Source organism: Hyla sarda, chromosome 5, assembly GCF_029499605.1.
Source record: "Hyla sarda isolate aHylSar1 chromosome 5, aHylSar1.hap1, whole genome shotgun sequence".
Classification (NCBI taxonomy): Eukaryota; Metazoa; Chordata; class Amphibia; order Anura; family Hylidae; genus Hyla; species Hyla sarda.
The window spans coordinates 227,122,382-227,137,792 of record NC_079193.1 but is presented as its reverse complement, the minus strand read 5'-3'; the positions used below and the strand labels follow the sequence as shown (position 1 = coordinate 227,137,792).

General features: G+C 45.0%; 1 protein-coding gene across 1 annotated transcript in view; it reads right to left on the bottom strand.

The window, feature by feature from the left end:
• Nucleotides 1-15,411, bottom strand: part of CAP2 (cyclase associated actin cytoskeleton regulatory protein 2) — a 148,742-nt gene that overhangs the window by 16,598 nt on the left and 116,733 nt on the right. Inside the window, exon 7 of the mRNA XM_056521238.1 lies at nucleotides 7,178-7,280. Within this exon, the coding sequence (XP_056377213.1) occupies nucleotides 7,178-7,280 (103 nt within the window). The remainder of the gene's footprint in view (nucleotides 1-7,177; nucleotides 7,281-15,411) is intronic.

The following is a 15,411-nucleotide window of genomic DNA, read 5'->3' as shown; positions in this document are numbered from 1 at the left end:
AAATTTACCACCAAAATAAAGTAGAATATGTCACGAAAAAACTATCTCAGAATCAGAATATTCGGTAAAAGCGTTTTCGCGTTATTAATTCGTAAAGTGACGGTGGTCATAATTGCGAAAAAGGGCTCAGTCCTTAAGGTGAAAAAGGGCTGCGTCCTTAAGGGGTTAAATAGGCACTGTGACTTAAATTTTTTTTTGACATGTCGTAAACATGTTTTAAATGGTTGAGAGTATCCAGACCCGAACAGATTGCTGGAACAAGCTGGGAATTTTCTCCTGGCTTTTTGGCATGTAACAAAAATGGACATCAAGAGTAGGTTTATTGGACCATCTTGGCGCTCAGGGAGAGAGGCACTTAGCTGCAAAAATCTCTACCTGCTCATAATAGCGATTGGTCAGGCACTGACCGATTGCTAATTTGTCTCAATCTCTGATCAATCTCTGATCAAAACTTTTGACATGTCTCCATGAAATGTCCAATGTTTTTTAAAGTGACAGGTACACGTAAAGCTTCATCCTTAGGTCCCTTAAAGCGTGGTGTTATAGGACTCTGTTGTAATGACAATAATATAAGTCCCTCTAACTACTTACTATACAGTATATGTAGCTGATCACGTAGTTAACCTATAGATAAACTTTTTTAAATTTATTTTGTTAAAGAACCCCTTTCTGCAACTCAGTAATATTCTATGCTGTGCGGTCTATTGTCTTTTTATGAAGTGTGTAAGGTATCACCAGGCACACGTGCCTATACTAGCTAATCGCTTGTTTTTGTATAACTTTTTGTTCCATTAAAACTTTCACAAAACCCCTCTATGCTGCCACCACTAAGGCCTGCTACTGACTATCATTTCCTTAACACATGCCTTTTGGCCGACACGTGTTTAATGCTATTAAGAACCACCAGTTGTTCAGTTGTCTTCTTCTGCAAGTGTGACGATAGCCAAAATGACCAGCGCTGAAGTTTTTCTAAGCCCTTCTTGTTACGATGGTTCACAGCTGTTGGCTTTCTCCCTCTGTTCACTTAGCAGTGAAGCAAACCTCAATTCAACAATATCACTAAAAGAACTCTTTAACTTTTTGGCAGGTGCTAATAAAATAAAAGGAACAGTTGCACTGTACAGCTGTTGGTGTCTTCGGGAGGTCAGCTATGATGAGCTATACACGGTAGGTTTCCATCTCTTTATTTTACTGCCAGACATGTATAAACAAATCCACCATGGGATAAGAAGGGTTATGCGTTCTGTCATGACATAGAAACATTCGGTTTTTAATATAGCGATACCTGCAGAAAACTAGTGTAAGGATGCAGAATGAATGATTAAAGCAACTTTGTCTCTACAATGAAAAAGACCACTATAACTACTGTACAAGTGCCAAAAAAAGAAAAATAGCCAGCACAACTACCTAATACATGGGTGCACGCTGCTGTGGCAAATACAAAGTATACAAAAAAGAAGGCTTCAGCAGCACTCTAGGTCAAAAAAATTGAGGATCTTTGCGCAGTTTTTGATCAAAACATGTCCCCCATTCACCACGCAGAGGTGGGCTCACTTCGGATGGGACCCTTTAGGGTCCCATCCGAAGTGAGGCCACCTCCGCGTGGTGGATGGGGGACACGTTTTAATCAAAAAGTGCGATAAGAGCCTCCATTTTTTTGACCAAGAGTCCTTCTTTTTTTGTATACTGTAAAAGTACTGTACTTGGGTTGTTTTCTTTTGTCACATTGTCTACTCAGCTGCTTCTTCTGTCTATGTCTGGAACACTTGGGTGATAAATGATATCTGCAATGGCATAACAGGTCCCAAGGAGGTTTTCACAATGTCTTACCTTTCAAGGCTCAGGGCTTCCATTCTAAAATGACACTTTGCAAATGTAAGGGATCACAGTGTGATATTGTGGGTTTTGTGTAACCCATAAGAACATACTATTCTATGTGCCCCTCATTTCAGTCGCAAAAGCAAATCCTCACATATTTTAATCTTCTAGATTCCTGCAGCATATTTTCCCTTTTGAACTTTAAGACTGTTGTAAACTCCACATGTAACGCTATGTTCACACAATATTTTGAAACTTATTTTGAGTCTCACAAAAGCATCTGCTTTTACAGACAAAATTAGTCTCAGCCAGTGTTTACAAACCTTTTTTTGAAGCTCATTTTGAGAACAGCCTTTAACCCCTTAACGACCAAGGACGTATATTTACGTCCTTGGCCGGCTCCCGCGATATAACGCGGGGTCACGCGGTGACCCTGCGTCACATCGGGTCAGTCCCGGCATGTATCTGATGCCGGGACCCGGGGTTAATAGCACGTAGCAGCGATCGCGGTGCCGCGCGCTATTAACCCTTTGAACTTTGAACTATGAACTATCAACTTTGAACGCCGCGTCTAAACCGAAAATGAAAGCTGCCCGGCTGCTCAGCGGGGCTGATCGGGACTACCGCAGTGAAAATGCGGTGTCCTGATCAGCTGGGACACGAGCGGAGGTCCTCTTACCTGCCTTCGGCGTGTCCCCTCGGCGATTGATTGCTCCAAGCCTGAGATTCAGGCTTGAGCATTTGACCGCCGATAACGCTGATCATTGCAAAGCTATGGCTTTGCAGTGAACAGTGCTGGCAATCTGTGTGTGCAGTGTTATAGGTCCCTATGGGAGCTATAACACTGCAAAAAAAAAGTGTAAAAAAAAGTTAATAAATGTGATTTAACCCTTTCCTTAATAAAAGTTCAAATCACCCCCCTCTTCCCATAAAAAAAACACCATGTAGATAAAAATAAATATAAACATATGTGGTATCGCTGCGTGCGAAAATATCTGAACTATAAAAAGATATCATTAATTAAACCGCACGGTCAATGGAGTATGCGCAAAAAAATTCCAAAGTCCAAAATAACGTATTTTTGGTTGCTTTTTATATCATGAAAAAATGAATAAAAAGCGATCAAAAAGTCCGATCAATACAAAAATGATACCGATAAAAACTTCAGATCACGGCACAAAAAATTAGCCCTCATACTGCCCCATATGCGGAAAAATAAAAAAGTTATAGGGGTCAGAAGATAACAATTTTAAACTTATAAATTTTTCTGCATGTAGTTATGATTTTTTACAGAAGTACAACTAAATCAAACCTATATAAGTAGGGTATCATTTTAATCGTATGGACCTACAGAATAAAACATAAGGTGTCATTTTTACTGAAAAATGTACTGGGTAGAAACGGAATCCCCCAAAAGTTACAAAATGGCGTTTTTTCCTCAATTTTGTCGCACAATGATCTTTTTTTCTGTTTCGCCGTAGATTTTTGGGTAAAATGACTGATGTCACTGCAAAGTAGAATTGGTGGCGCAAAAAATAAGCCATCATATGGATTTGTAGGTGCAAAATTAAAAGGGTTATGATTTTTAAAAGATGAGGAGGAAAAAACAAAAGTGCAAAAACAGAAAAACCCGTGGTCCTTAAAGGGTTACTCCGCTCCCCAGCATCCGGAACATTGAGTTCCTGAACACTGTGTGCGGGCTTCCACGTTTACGCCCGCCCCCTCGTGACATCACGTTCCGCCCCTTCAATGCAAGTCTATGGGAGGGGGCGTGACGGCCATCGCGCCCCCTTCCCATAGACTTTCATTGAGGGGGCAGGCTGTGACGTCAGGCTGTGACGAGAGGGCGGGTGTGTACATGGAAGCCCGCACACAGCGTTCAGGAACTCAATGTGAACATTGAGTCCCTGAACGCTGGGGAGCGGAGTAACCCTTTAAGGGCTGTATCTTATGCAGTAGCTAAAGAAATGTAAAATAAAGTGGCTAAGAATGAGCAAATATTTTTGAGAAAAGGGGCAACGGTCAAAATGAAAAAACAAGCTCAAAATTGCCTGAAACTTTTTAGACACTTTTGCTAGAAAGTTTTTATGTCATTTGAAAGTTTATTAGTTGTTTTTTTTTTTTTTTTGTTTTTTCACTTTTTCCAGGCAGTTTTTTTAAACAGATTTGTAAATTACTTCTATTCAAAAATCTTAATTCTTCCAGTACATCAGCTGCTGTATGCTGCAGAGGAAGTTGTAAAGTTCTTTTCAGTCTGACCACAGTGCTCTCTGCTGACACCTCTGTCCATGTCAGGAACTATCTAGAGCAGGAGAGGTTTGCAATGGGGATTTGTTTCTGCTCTGAACAGTTGCTGAGGTGTCAGCAGAGAGCACTGTGGTCAGACAGAAAACTTTCTCTGGAGCATACAGCAGCTGATAAGTACTGGAAAGATTAGGGTTTTTAAATAGAAAAAATTTACAAATCTGTTTAACTTTCTGGCACAAGTTGATTTAACCTACCTATGCTTCCCAATGTAAAAAAGATGAAAATATTCACATACTAAAAAAATAGTACAGTTTTAGGTCTTGCTACTTAATTTCTGCAGTAGATATAACCTTTTGCAACGTAACCGCCACATGTAAAAGGTAACAAGCCTTTTTCTCACCCTATTGGGCATGATGTAACCTACCTAACCTAATGGACCCTAAGTAAACTATCTAGTCTTACCACTATACCGGATAACACAGAAATATAAAAGATTCATGGAAAAAAAAGACCACCTATGTTAGTTCAGTTGATGGCTATCTCTCATGTTGTGTTTGGTTACTTTTAAAAACACTTCCTATAGTAAAGTTTTTTTAAAGGGAACCTGTCATCTTGCTTACATGTCAACATGTTCTCAGGGCTGGCAGCGACAGTGACGAAAATAGTTTTCTGGCGCAGTATGCTTATTAGCTGTAAGTAGTCCCCAGGGCGGTGCAGCATCCTTAGTCCCCAGGGCGGTGCAGCATCCTTAGTCCCCAGGGCGGTGCAGCATCCTTAGTCCCCAGGGCGGTGCAGCATCCTTAGTCCCCAGGGCGGTGCAGCATCCTTAGTCCCCAGGGCGGTGCAGCATCCTTAGGTAGTCAATGTGCTCGGGGCTGTTATCTTGCCTACTCCGGTGTGATTGACAGTCCAGGCACCACTGTGACATCACTGCTCCGCTCCCTCTCCACACCAAAAGTTTCATGAGCCCAGAAACAGCTTCATTCACAGGGATGGTGCTGCTTCTCGGCCTGCACAAGATTTTGCAGATCATTGATGTCAGAGGAGCCCAGCTGTCATTCATGCCGGAGTCGGTTCACATTCAAATATTCCCTAGATGCAGTTGAAAGGAAGCTTGTGGGCTGAACAAATAGTAAGTATCCAACCTAACAGAAATGTGATCCAGAACTCAATCCTCAGTTGAAATATCATTCTCCTTACTGAATCCCGGAGAGATTATTGCAAAAATGAAAAAGCACCAATGCAACACGTTTGTGAACACACAGGTTGAAGAAGATTGCATTAATACATTTTGTATCTTTGTAATAATGTGCCCAGGATTCAATAAAGAAAGATGTTTTAACAGTGGATTGAGTTCTGGAACAGGTCTCTGTTTGGATCATATTTTCCCTCTTCCTATTACACTGCTCAAAAAAATAAAGTGAAAACTTAAACAACACAATGTAACTCCAAGTCAATCACACTTCTGTGAAATCACACTGTCCACTCAGGAAGCAACACTGATTGACAATCAATTTCACATGCTGTTGTGCAAATGGAACAGACAACAGGTGGAAATTATTGGCAATTAGCAAGACACCCTCAATAAAGGAGTGGTTCTGCAGGTGGTGACCACAGACCACTTCTCAGTTCCTATGCTTCCTGGCTGATGTTTTGGTCACTTTGAATGCTGGCGGTGCTTTCACTCTAGTACTAGCATCAGACAGAGTCTACAACCCACACAAGTGGCTCAGGTAGTGCAGCTCATCCAGAATGGCACATCAATGAAAGCTGTGGCAAGAAGGTTTGCTGTGTCTGTCAGCGTAGTGTCCAGAGCATGGAGGCATTACCAGGAGAAAAGCCAGTACATCAGGAAACGTGGAGGAGGCTGAAGGAGGGCAACAAACCAGCAACATGGCCGCTACCTCTGCCATTGTGCAAGGAGGAGCACTGCCAGAGCCCTGCAAAATGACCTCCAGCAGGCCGCAAATGTGCATGTGTCCACTCAAACAGTCAGAAACAGACTCCATGAGGTGGTATAAGGGCCCGACGTCCACAGTTGGGGGTTGTGCTTACAGCCCAACACCGTGCAGGACGTTTGGCATTTGCCAGAGTACACCAAGATTGGCAAAATCACCACTGGCACACTGTGCTCTTCACAGATGAAAGCAGGTTCACACTGAGCACATGTGAAAGACGTGACAGAGTCTGGAGATGCCATGGAGAACGTTCTGCTGCCTGCAACATCCTCCAGCATGACCGGTTTGGCGGTGGGTCAGTAATGGTGTGGGATGGCATTTCTTTGGGTGGCTGGACAGCTCTCCATGTGCTTGCCAGAGGTAGCCTGACTGCCATTAGGTACCGAGATGAGATCCTCAGACCGCTTGTGAGACCATATGCTGGTGCGGTTGGCCCTGGGTTCCTCTTAATGCAAGACAATGCTAGACCTCACGTGGCTGGAGTGTGTCAGCAGTTCCTGCAAGAGGAAGGCATTGGTGCTATGGACTGGCCCACCCATTCCCCAGACCTGAATCTGATTGAGCACATCTGGGACATCATGTCTCGCTCCATCCACCAACCACAGACTGTTGCACCACAGGATGTCCCGGAGTTGGCAGATGTTTTAATCCAGGTCTGGGAGGACATCCCTCAGGAGACGATCCGCCACCTCATCAGCAGCATGCCCAGGATTTGTAGGGAGGTCATACGGGCACGTGGAGGCCACTCACACTACTGAGCCTCATTCTGACTTGTTTTAAGGACATTACATCAGTTGGATCAGCCTGTAGTGTGGTTTTCCACTTTGATTTTGAGTGTGACTCCATATCCAGACCTCCATGGGTTGATAAATTTGATTTCCATTGATCATTTGTGTGTGATTTTGTTGTCAGCACATTCAACTATGTAAATACGAAAGTATTTCATACGATTAGTTCATTCATTCAGATCTAGAATGTGTTATCCTAGTGTTCCCTTTATTTTTTTGAGCAGTGTATATTTAGGAAGGATATTTGCTACCTGATTTATAGCAAGTCGGTGACATTAAAGTGTAGTACCTCATGCTGATACAAACCTGCTAGTCAGGAAACAGACATAACATATATAAGAATAGGAAATGTTTGGTACTACTTACACTACTCCATGAAGTTCCTGTAGTATGATACTCTTTAATGTATGCTTGAAGATCATTCCAAATACTTAGGTATGACTTTACCCAGTCAACATGACGCACATCACTATTGTAAAAAAAAAAAAAGTATATTCACTGACTCTAAATCAACAATGTACATCAACAACATCACAGTATGGAGCACTTTTACATATGGCTTACGCATGCTAAAGCATATTCATCTGATTCACATAAATCTGACGCTCCATCTTATCATGTTCTTCCATGAACTGTAACAGAACTGTTCAGTATACACTTAAGGCTGCGTTCACACTATTGTATTTAGCATATTTAGCATTTGTATAGCGTACAGACCATAATTTCAAATCTGTATTATAGATGTATACCCAGTCTAAAAATAAGTTGACCAGAGTCATAGTTGAATTTGTCTGGCTTATTGAAATTAATGGGGTATGGCATGGGTCCGGTGTGGATACGGAGGCAACTGTTTTTCAAATTCTCCCTCCAGATCCTGCTGCCATATGCCCCAAATGTGAAGTAAAATGCACCCTTAGGGCTCGTTCACACGAGCAGATTTCTTTTCAAACCTGAAGTGGATCTCCCAGCAGAATCTCATTAAAGTCAATAGGGTCTGCAGCGGATTTTCAACAGCGGAGATTCCTCTGGCGAAAATCTGCTGCAGATAGCGCACGGAGGCCCTGCCCCTTTTCAGACTTGCTGCAGGAGATCTGCTGCAGGTTTCAAAAGAAATCCACTCGTGTGAACAAGCCCTTAGGCTAATTTCACATCAACATTTGTGATCCGTTCAGGCATGATCAGTTTAGGCTAGCTTAACACTGTTGCTGTGCTCTGCCTAAGTGTGCTCCGTCACTTAATCTATTGGAAGGACAGGAGTTGAGCAGAGAAAAAAATACTGCATGTCTGAATTTTTTCTTCTCCACTTAACTCCTGTAAAATAATGGATATCCAAAAGATCCTATTTGAGTCCATGTGATCCATCAGGATCCGGAGATGTCAGTTGTGCTCCGACCTGTTTAGGGTCTGTTCAGTGCAATAAAAAAAAAAAAAAAAAGGTGAACAGACCCTAGTTGTAGTTGAACGGATGATATTTTGAATGGATGATAAACTGATACAAACTGATTTAAAATGTTTTTTTTTAAATTAGTTTACATCAGTTTTTGTCTATTTTCTTTCTTCTGAGCATGCTCAGTTTAAGTAAAGTAAAAGAACAGAAAGTAAAAGAACAGAAGTGATGCAAACTGATCCCCTTTCGGCACCATAAACATAAAAGGGAAACTCACAGCCTGTTCACCCTCCCGGTAGCTTGGCAGGCCATCTCCCCGTCTCCATTGCGCACAAAAGTGCCATAGGAATGCAGCTACTGAGAGGCAGACCAAATCCATTGGACCGATTTACGTAAGTAACCCCTTGTTTTAATGCTGTTAACCGGCGCCATAACCTAGTGTATTGGGTTTAGTGCAGGTAACCAGGCTGTCAGTTTCCCTTTAAAGGGGTACTCCGGCCCTAATACATCTTATCCCCTATCCAAAGGATAGGGGATAAGATGTCTGATCGCAGGGTCCCGCCGCTGGGGACCCCTGCAATCTGTCATTCCACACCCACCTTTATGAGCGCTCTGCAGCGCTGTCACGCCCCCTCCCATAGACTCTAATTGAGGGGGCGGGCCGTGACGTCACGATACTCCGGCCCCGTGGTTGTCACGCACAATCGGAGCCTCCAGCGCTGCGGAGAGCTCACAAAGATGGGTGCGGAATGACAGATTGCGTGGGTCCCCAGCGATCAGACATCTTATCCCTATTCTTTGGATAGTGGATAAGACGTATTATTGCCGGAGTACCCCTTTAATGTTAAACTTTACCATCTTTTTGTAGTCAGTTTTTTTGGCTGGGCAAAAATGTAGTGCATAGTATGGTTTTTGATCAGCCAAAAAAAAAAACTGACTGAAGCTAACTGAGATGACCTGCTCACAAAAATGCCCCCACAGACTTCAAAGAGATCAGTTTTTTTGTCAGATCACTCATACAGAATACAAAAACGTTGATCTGAAACTAACAGATATACCAAAAAACATAGGTGTTTTTTTCTATAAGCATGTGTGGCTCTGTTCCTATAAAAAAGAAGAATTTTTTTTTCTTTTAGGCTTTTTAGGCTATTGTGAGGACCGCACACAGTTCAATGTCCTATTTCCTTCCTAGAGAATATAAGAAAAATGTCTGGCTTTTCCTTTTTTGTTTTTTCCCCCTTAGTGTGTGGTCTCCAAAACACCAAAAATATCTGATTGTAATGCATTTTATTTGACAGAAGGTTTTAGACTATACTTAAATGACCTGTGCTTGTTTCTCAACGCTGAAGTATTATTTTTTCCAAAGCTTAACTAACAATATTACCGGCCTAGTGATATATAGCCATCACAATGTTTCTGTATTGATGTTGCCTGGATACAGCTAGCAAGCTACTATGATTATCATCTCAAACTACTTTTACTGGGGAAAAGTAACACTGTTGGATTCATGTCAATGCTTCAATTATATACAACAAGTAAATCTCAACTACTGTTAAAGCGTTTCTATCATTTCAGGTGACTTTAGGATAAACTACCCTGTGTGTGAGAAGCAGAACTATTACTTGCCAATATATATAGCTATTGTTTACGCAGATTTCTGCTCTGCAGGCTTCATCTGTAATATCAAAGGAGATATCGCATGTACACTTTTTTTTTTTAGAATAATGCCCAGACTGCCTGCAAATAAAACAATAAACAGGACTCGCCTGCCTCCGCTCCCCCGGTGTTGTGGTATCTCACTCCCCTTCTCCATCAGCATCTTCTTTCTGGTCTGGCCGTGGTCAGTGCATCACAATGCCTGTCAGCGATGTCGCGCCTTGGTCGGCAATAGGCTGAGTGGCAGTGTGATGCATTGAGCCACGGCATTGGTCACCTAAGCTCATGCATCACACTGCCACTCAGCCTATCGCCAGCCGAGGTGGGACATCACTGCTGCTGGTGATTTGCTGACAGGCATTGTGCCACCATGACCCCAGCCGGAAGAGGAAGAAGACAGCCAGAGGAGTGTCTGCTCCAGTAAGGAGGGAGGAGTGCAGGATAGGCTAGACAGGTACTGGTAGTGGGCGACTCTATTCGATCTGTCACAAAGACCAGGATTGCCGAACAGTGTTTTGACTTCCTGGCGCTCAAATTCGTCATATCATGGATCGTGTGGACAGATTACTGGGGCTGGCTGGAGATGACCCACCGGTCATGGTACACATTGGCACCATTGACAAAGTAGGAAGTAGGTGGAGTGCCCTTAAAAATGATTTCAGGGATTAAGGCAACAAGCTCAAGGCAAGGACCTCCAAGGTAGTATTTTCTGAAACAATACCTATACCTTGTGCCACACCAGAGAGGCAGCAGGAGATTAGGGAGGTAAACAAGTGGCTCAGAAGCTGGTGTAGGATAGAGGGGTTTGGGTTCATGGAGAACTAAACCGACTTCGCTGTCGGATACAGACTCTACAGTAGGGACGGGCTGTACCTCAATGGGAAGGGTGCAGCTTTGCTTCGGAAGAAGATGGCCAGAAGGGTGGAGGAGTGTTTAAACTAGGGCCCTTGGGAGGAGGGGATCTTCAACACAGATGGGGAAGATAGTGTAGATAGAGATCTGGGGATAGGTAATAAAACTGGGGGCGGAATGGAGGGAGGGGTTAGAACAGTCATAAGAGGAAAGGAAATAGGAAAGTAAACATTAAGTGCATATATACTAATGCCAGAAGCCTCAATAATAAGATGGAGGAACTGGAACTATTAATGTTGGAGAAAAACTATGATATAGTGGGGATAAGTGAGACATGGCTGGATGCGAGCTATGACTGTGCGGTTAATGTACAGGGTGTCAGGATCCGGACTGATATGTGGAGAGGACACTGGAGGTGGATCCTCTGTGTCAGTGAGGTGATGGCGTGGGCCGTACCAGGGGAACGGAGTCTAAGAGGTTACTGGTTTTCACCAGAGCCCGCCGCAAAGCGGGATGGACATGCAGTGGCAGGTAACCCCCAGGTCGTTCCACCCGATAGCGACTCAACCTCACTGACAGCTGAGACAGGCGCGGTACACAAGGACTAGACGGAGGCGAGGTCAGACGTAGCAGAAGGTCAGGGCAGGCAGCGAGGTTCATAGTCAGGGGCAACAGCAGACGGTCTGGGTACACAGGCTTGGGAACACACTATAACGCTTTCACAGAGCACAAGGCAACAAGATACGGCAAGGACAGAAAGGGGAAGTGGGTTTATATATGTTTGGGAGTGATTACAACTGATTGGGCCAGGCACCAATTAGTGGTGCACTGGCCCTTTAAATTTCAGAGAGCCGGCGCGTGCCCTAGAGAGCGGGGCCGCACGCGCCGGGACATGACAGCAGGGGAATGGGACATGTGAGCCGATTGGGATGTGACCCGCGGGCGGGCGTGTCCCGCTCTCTAGGGCACGCGTCGGCTCTCTGAAATTTAAAGGGCCAGTGCACCACATTCTTGTCGGCGGAACGGAAGTGTATCTCGAAGTTGAAGCGGGCAAAAAACAACGACCATCTAGCCTGGCGAGGATTCAGACGCTGAGCGGACTGGAGGTAAGACAAATTCTTGTGGTCAGTGTAAATGACAATGGGGTGTTTGTAACCCTCCAAAAGATGTCTCCACTCCTCGAGTGCTAACTTGATGGCCAGGAGTTCACGATCTCCAATAGAGTAGTTCTTTTCTGCCGGAGAGAAAGTCTTTGAGGAAAAAACACAAGTAATGTTACGTCCGGTAGCCTTTTCTTGCAGAAGTATGGCTCCGGCTCCGACTGAGGAAGCATCTACTTCCAGGAAGAATGGTTTCAACGGATCAGGTCTGGACAAAACTGGTGCAGAGGCGAAGGCAGCTTTGAGACGTTTGAAGGCCTCATCCGCTTGTGGAGGCCACGACTTTGGATTAGCATTCTTCTTAGTCAGAGCCACAATAGGGGCCACAATGGTGGAGAAGTGGGGAATAAACTGTCGATAATAGTTGGCGAATCCCAGGAAGCGTTGGATAGCACGGAGTCCAGAAGGGCGTGGCCAATCCAAAACCACCGACAGTTTATCTGGATCCATTTGAAGCCCTTGGCCAGAGACTAGATAACCTAGGAAAGAAAGACTACTGCATTCAAAGAGACATTTTTAAAATTTAGCGTACAGGTGGTTTTCACAGAGTCTTTGGAGCACTTGACGGACATGACGATGGTGTTCCTCTAAGTTAGAGGAAAAAATCAAGATGTCATCCAAGTAGACCACAACACAGGTATACAATAAGTCCCGAAAGATCTCATTAACAAAGTCCTGGAAGACTGCAGGGGCGTTGCAGAGCCCAAAGGGCATAACTAGATATTCAAAATGTCCATCTCTGGTATTGAAAGCGGTTTTCCATTCATCACCTTTACGGATGCGAATAAGATTATACGCGCCCCTTAAGTACAGTTTGGTGAAGATACTTGCTCCGCGTAGACGGTCAAAGAGTTTGGAGATCAAAGGCAGGGGATGGCGGTTTTTGATGGTAATCTTGTTTAAACCGCGGTAGTCAATACATGGACGTAAGGATCCATCCTTTTTAGAAACAAAGAAGAACCCCGCTCCAGCAGGGGATGAGAATTTCCGAATAAAACCCCTCTTTAAGTTCTCCTGGATATACTCCGTCATGGCTTGAGTCTCTGGGGCTGACAGAGGGTAAATCCTGCCACGGGGCGGAGTAGTACCAGGAAGAAGGTCAATGGGACAATCATAAGGTCTATGTGGAGGTAAGACCTCTGCTTGCTTTTTGCAGAATACATCTGAATAGTCCTGGTAAGCCTTGGAAAGGCCCGATAAAGAAGAAACCTCAGGGGTTTGACTAGTGGAAGCAGATGTGAGACCTCTCTTGTAGGGTCAGGCGAGACCGATCCACTTGCATAGCCTCCTCGTCGGAAGGCACAGGAACAGATTGCAAAGGACGTTGGAAGAGAGGAGCCTGGGAGAAAAACCGCCTAGTGCGAACAAGATCCTTTTCCTGACGAAGTTCCTGGCGTCTTTCCGAGAAACACATGTTGATGCGGGTGGCCAAATGGATGAGTTCTGACAGATTAGCAGGAATTTCTCGTGCGGCCAGGACATCTTTGATGTTACTGGATAAGCCTTTCTTGAAGGTCGCGCAGAGGGCCTCATTATTCCAGGATAGCTCTGAGGCGAGGGTGCGGAACTGGATGGCGTATTCACCCACAGAAGAACTCCCTTGGACAAGGTTCAGCAAAGCAGTCTCGGCTGAGGAAGCCCGGGCTAGCTCCTCAAATACACTACGTACTTCAGAGAAGAAAGACTGGATTGTAGCAGTGGCAGGATCATTGTGCTCCCAAAGCGGTGTGGCCCATGACAAGGCCTTTCCAGACAGGAGGCTGACCACGAACGCCACCTTAGACCGTTCTGTAGGGAATTGATCTGACATCATCTCCAGGTGTAGGGAACACTGGGACAGGAATCCACGGCACTGTTTAGAGTCCACATGAAACTTGTCCGGTAGAGACAGGCGGAAGCTGGGAGACGCCACTCGCTGTGGAGGAGATGCAGGAGCTGGAGAGGGGGATGGTTGCTGTTGTTGTGGCAGAAGTTGTTGCAGCATAGCGGTCAACTGAGTCAACTGCTGTCCTTGTAGCGCGATCTGCTGTGATTGCTGGGCACCAACGGAGGTTAGGTCAGCGACACTGGGCAGCGGAACCTCAGCGGGATCCATGGCCGGATCTACTGTCAGGATCCGGACTGGTATGTGGAAAGGACACTGGAGGGGGATCCTCTGTGTCAGTGAGGTGATGGCATGGGCCGTACCAGGGGAACAGAGTCTAAGAGGTTACTGGTTTTGACCAGAGCCCGCCGCAAAGCGGGATGGACTTGCAGCGGCAGGTAACCCCCAGGTCGTTCCACCAGATAGCGACCTCACTGACAGCTGAGACAGGCGCGGTACACAAGGACTAGACGGAGGCGAGGTCAGACGTAGCAGAAGGTCAGGGCAGGCAGCGAGGTTCGTAGTCAGGGGCAACAGCAGACGGTCTGGGTACACAGGCTTGGGAACACACTATAATGCTTTCACAGGGCACAAGGCAACAGGATCCGGCAATGACAGGAAGGGGAAGTGGGTTTATATATGTTTGGGAGTGATTACCACTTTAAATTTCAGAGAGCCGGCGCGCGCTCGCCCTAGAGAGCGGGGCCGTGCGCGCCGGGACATGACAGCAGGGGAACTGGACAGGTGAGACGATTGGGATGCGACCCGCGAGCAGAGGCGTCCCGCTACGTGGATCGCATCCCCGCCAGCGATAACAGTGCAGCGCTCCCGGTCAGTGGGTCTGACCGGGGCGCTGCACACAGAAGAACGCCGCGAGCGCTCCGGGGAGGAGCAGGGACCCGGAGCGCTCGGCGTAACACAGGGCTATATTATGTCCAGGAATGATCATATAAGTAAGAAAGTGGGAGAGGTTTGCATATACAAAAAATCCTGTCTTAGGCCAATGCTGCGTGTGTTAGCAAATGTGTCACAAATATTTAAAAAGGTCCTGGTAACTATAGGCCTGTTAGTTTAACATCTGTTGTAGGTAAAATTATTGAAGGTTTTCTGAGAGATGCTATTCTGGAATATCTTAGAGGGGTACTCCGGTGGAAAACATTTTTTCTTTTTTTTCAAATCAACATTTTTTTTCCCCAAATCAAACTGATTTGTAAATTACGTCTATATACAAATCTTAATCCTTCCAGTACTTATCAGCTGCTGTATTCGCCAGAAGAAGTTGATTTGTTCTTTTCAGTTTGACCAAAGTGCTCTTTCATGACACCTCTGTCCATGTCAAGAACTGTGGGGGATGGGGATTTGCCACTACTCTAGACAGTTACTTTCACAGAAAGCGGTGTCAGTAGAGAGCAAGGTGGTCAGACTTAAAAAAAACTTCACAACTTTCGGTGAAGCATACAGCAGCTGATAAGTCTTAACTTTCTGGAGCCAGTTGATATGGAAAAAAAAATAGTTTTCCAGCGGAGTACCCCTTTAATGAAAATATCCTTCTTGCACAGCACCAACATGGGTTTATGCAGGATTGCTCCTGTCAGGCTAATCTGATCAGCTTCTATGAGGAGGTCAGTTATATATTGGACAGGTGTGAAGCTGTGGATGTTTTATATCTGGATATATCACC